The sequence below is a fragment of the Pygoscelis adeliae genome, unplaced genomic scaffold (genome assembly GCF_000699105.1).
Source record: "Pygoscelis adeliae isolate BGI_AS28 unplaced genomic scaffold, ASM69910v1 Scaffold63, whole genome shotgun sequence".
In the NCBI taxonomy this organism is placed as follows: domain Eukaryota; kingdom Metazoa; phylum Chordata; class Aves; order Sphenisciformes; family Spheniscidae; genus Pygoscelis; species Pygoscelis adeliae.
Window position 1 is genome coordinate 7,594,858 of NW_008824414.1, and position 3,871 is coordinate 7,598,728.

General features: G+C 45.5%; 1 protein-coding gene across 1 annotated transcript in view; it reads right to left on the minus strand.

Annotated features, from left to right (window-relative positions):
* Positions 1-1,970: 1,970 nt before the first annotated feature.
* The window catches only part of NUDT21 (nudix (nucleoside diphosphate linked moiety X)-type motif 21), a 5,266-nt gene continuing 3,365 nt past the window's right edge, over positions 1,971-3,871 (minus strand). Inside the window, exons 5-6 of the mRNA XM_009320823.1 lie at positions 3,581-3,695; positions 1,971-2,264 (exon numbers count right to left, since the gene is read on the minus strand). Of these exons, the coding sequence (XP_009319098.1) occupies positions 2,243-2,264; positions 3,581-3,695 (137 nt within the window). The 3' untranslated portion in view covers positions 1,971-2,242. The remainder of the gene's footprint in view (positions 2,265-3,580; positions 3,696-3,871) is intronic.

The following is a 3,871-nucleotide window of genomic DNA, read 5'->3' on the forward strand; positions in this document are numbered from 1 at the left end:
AAGGCGGGGGGCGCGGGAGAGTAGAGGGGTTCTCCTGAGGCAGCCCCGGCACCCACAGTCAAAGGAGAAGGCAGGGAGCCGCTACCGCGCTGGCGGCACTCTTCCACAGGTAGCTTCGGGCACTTGGAACAAACACGACTCCAACGCAAACCGGCAGGCGGCAATGGAAGATGAGGGATGCTGGTAAATGCCAGGCCTCGGCAGCAGTGCTCTGCGGCTTGTTCTTGTAGCCTTCCAAACCTCCACCTTCCCTTCCCTCGCTTCCCCGTGCAAGAATTGTTCCGTTCTACACTCCCCTGCTAGCTTCATCTGCCCCATCTGGCAGTTGCCTAAGACACCACGTATTTTGCTAACCGTATGTCCGGGCCTTCCATCCATAGGACCAAGGTGAACAGCCCCTACCACTAATTTTTCCAGTATTCTTTCGGTATCGATCCCACACGGCACAGCTTCAATTTGACTGAAGCATCAAGCTGTCGTAATTGTTCTGCACGTAGCTTACCAGTACAACTGGCAACAGAACCAAGCACTTTGGCAAATTTCAGTTCCCTTGGCAGCATCCAACGATGCCTTCATAAAAGAGGACAGCGCACAAGCAACGGCGCATCTTCTGATCAGAGGCAGAATTTGGAAACAAGTCTCGAAAAGAGTTATTAAGCAGAACTATGGAAGGCTAGAGGCGTTAGGAAGTGACGCATCCAACTGGAGTTGATGTTTAGCCAAGCACGTAAAAAACCCCAAGACTATAAAGGTTGACATTTACTACCTGCAAGAGCCTGAAACGTTGAGAAGCAGCAGAAGTACGAGTGTCCCTTGCAGGATGACACAGCACACTGGGCTGCTGCAACAGCTCGGTGTGACACGGCACCACTTGCATATGGCATTGGCAAAACATTTCAACATGACCCAAATTCTGTCCCGCAGCTATAGAAAAAATATACAAAATTAATTTCGTATTTTAACTGGATCTCAGGCCAGTCCAACAGACTTTGTGGGGTTGTTATTTTCTTAAGGGGGCACAGAGGGAAAAGATACACGTTGCCTCTCCTCCGAGGCCTGTACAAACAGTAATGCTTCCACATCAGTTCCGATAAGCTTTGAACAAAGGCTACACTTGCCTTTAAGTACTCATACTCCCTCAAAATAGCAATTCTGTTCTCTAAGTTAAGAAGACTCAAAATTATATTGCACCTACTTACACTGTTTAATTTCTCCCTCAGACTAATTCCCTGCTCAGCGATGCAGATCACAGCATCCGAATGGTCCCTGAATGGGTTAGGTCCTCCTCATTTCCAAGATCTTCTGTATTCCTGAAGGAAAGTAATAAAGTTTAAAATACGGTTTCGGCTGGGATAGAGTTAATTTTCTTCCTAGTAGCTGGTACAGTGCTGTGGTTTGGATTTAGCATGAGAATAATGTTGATAACACAGCGATGGTTTAGTTGTTGCTGAGCAGTGCTTACACTAGTCAAGGACTTTTCAGCTTCCCATGCCCTGCCGACGGAGAAGGCTGGGGGTGCACAAGAAGCCGGGAGGGGGCACAGCCAGGACAGCTGACCCCAACTGGCCACAGGGACATTCCATACCATGGGACGTCATGCTCAGTACATAAACTGGGGGGAGTTGGCCCGGGGGGCCGCTGCTCGGGGACTGGCTGGGCATCGGTCGGAGGGCGGTGAGCAATTGTTTTTCATTTGCATCACTTCTTTTTCTTGGGTTTTATTTCTCTTTGTTATTTTCCTTTTCATTACAATTTTTTATTATTATTATTTTAATTATTAAACTGTTCTTATCTCAACCCACGAGTTTTCTCACTTTTACTCTTCCGATCCCACCGGGGCGGGCGAGTGAGCGAGCGGCTGGGTGGTGCTCAGTCACCGGCTGGGGTTAAACCATGACAAATACATATCTAAAAGTAGGAGACAACTAAAGAAAAAAAAACGCCAACAAACAAACCAACCCAAAACAAACAGAATCTTAACCATTTTGTTTAATGTTGTACAAAAAAAATTTGGTGACTATTACAATGAAAAGTGATTAAAACACTGATATCACATTGCCATCCCGCTACCTAAACAGTTGAGATTCACTTCTCTATTCATACAAGAGAAAGTTTAGTGGCCTTCAGGAAAAGAATGACATAAAAAAAAAATCCCTGCATCACACGTATCCTTTTCTCTACATTTTAAAGCTGTGCTCACAGAGACGGCTTCTTCTGTCAGACTCTTCAGGTGTATGGGAATTCAGTTGTAAATAAAGTTGAACCTAAAATTAAAAGAATTATACCAAGTGAGGGATTTTCGTTCTTTTTATTTAAGTGACATTTTGGAATGAATAAGCCAATGTTTTGTTTCTGCTCTTGATAAGCCTCCATCTGACGGAACAAAAGTGTATTTTTTACTAAGACAGCTTTATAGTATAGCAGGAAGCATCACTTTTAACAGCCAATCCTACACTAGCATTGCACACTAGTCTCTCAAGGTTGCAGAAGAACTAATTATTAACATTTCATCTCTTGAGAGCTTCACAGATATGAAAATACCAGTGAGAGTTGTGTACCCCCACCAGCAACTATTTCACAGCACTTCTGCTACCAGGGCCAGCTTCGTGCACCCCGAGGGTAACAGATGGACACACTCAACGGAACAGCTAGTTCTTCTCAGCTAAGTTTCACAAACAGCGTTCACACAGTGAGAGCGAGCATCCATCTCCGCTTCCAGGCGTCCGTCCTTCGGATGTGTCTGTTGCGCTGGTACCAAACCGGCATTTGGCTGCCTAACAGCCAGTGTTTCGCTGGTACTCGGGAGGAACTATCTGCTGTCTTTAGAGCAGGGGGAGGGGGAAGCCCCCATAGCTACAACTGCCAAAACTGGGACTAGGTAGAGAAAACAAAACATAGCACGATACAAGCCTGTTCCGGGCAATACCCGTGCTGACATTCTGCTAACAGACTTTTTTCATCCAAGTAGGTGGATGACAGAACTGCTTCCCCGAGTAACAGCTGACAGGCTGTGGGATGCTTGGCGTTCCTCAACATTTGCTGAAGTAACAGAAACCAGTAAGACTAGTGAGCTCTGGAGACCCGAGGTACAAGCCATTTTCAGGTAAGAAAGCCAAAGAGTGTGTACATTGGGAAAAGGAAGGAAAAAAATACAGCTGTCCCTACAGATACTTGTGTTATAACTTGAGTTATAAACTCTACTGCACGGAGTCTAAAAAACCCACATTTAATCAGCACAAAGCTGTGATAACATGCGCTCCTAATTCAGTGCCTCAAACACGCATCTTGGCTTTTACTCTCACACTGTCCCCAACACTTGCAAGAAGCTGTTCCTTCGCCAGCTTCATCCTCACTGTCTCTCACATTTTCCTTTGCTACAACTGCTAGATGGGACTTCGGTGCTAGCAAGTTGCAATCAGCGCCTCCGAATTGTCCGTCACATCTTGTCTGAGGTGGATTCTAAGCTCTTTGGGATAGTTGCAACCTTTCCACAGCCGGTTTCTGTGGTGCCTAGCCTTGCTCTGGTTTCCCACGGCCAACGTGTTCCCAAGAACTATAATACAAATCAGTCATATTATACCTGCTCAAAAGTTGAGGAAGGCTGGAAATAATGGGTCCATATCCTGGCGCATTGTCATAGAGCTCAAACAATGGTGCAGCGACCAGCTTGTAATTTTTTGGGACTGCAAACAAAGCTAAAAACAAATACAAGTTGATTAATAAGAAAAACCACCACACATTCAGCCAAGGTATCGCCGCCCCACTCACAGACCTCAAAACAAGATCGCTACATATAGCACAATAGTACTAGAGTAGGTTTATTCCTTTTCTAGTTAAATATGGGGTTCGTATGCTGTACATATACTGATGG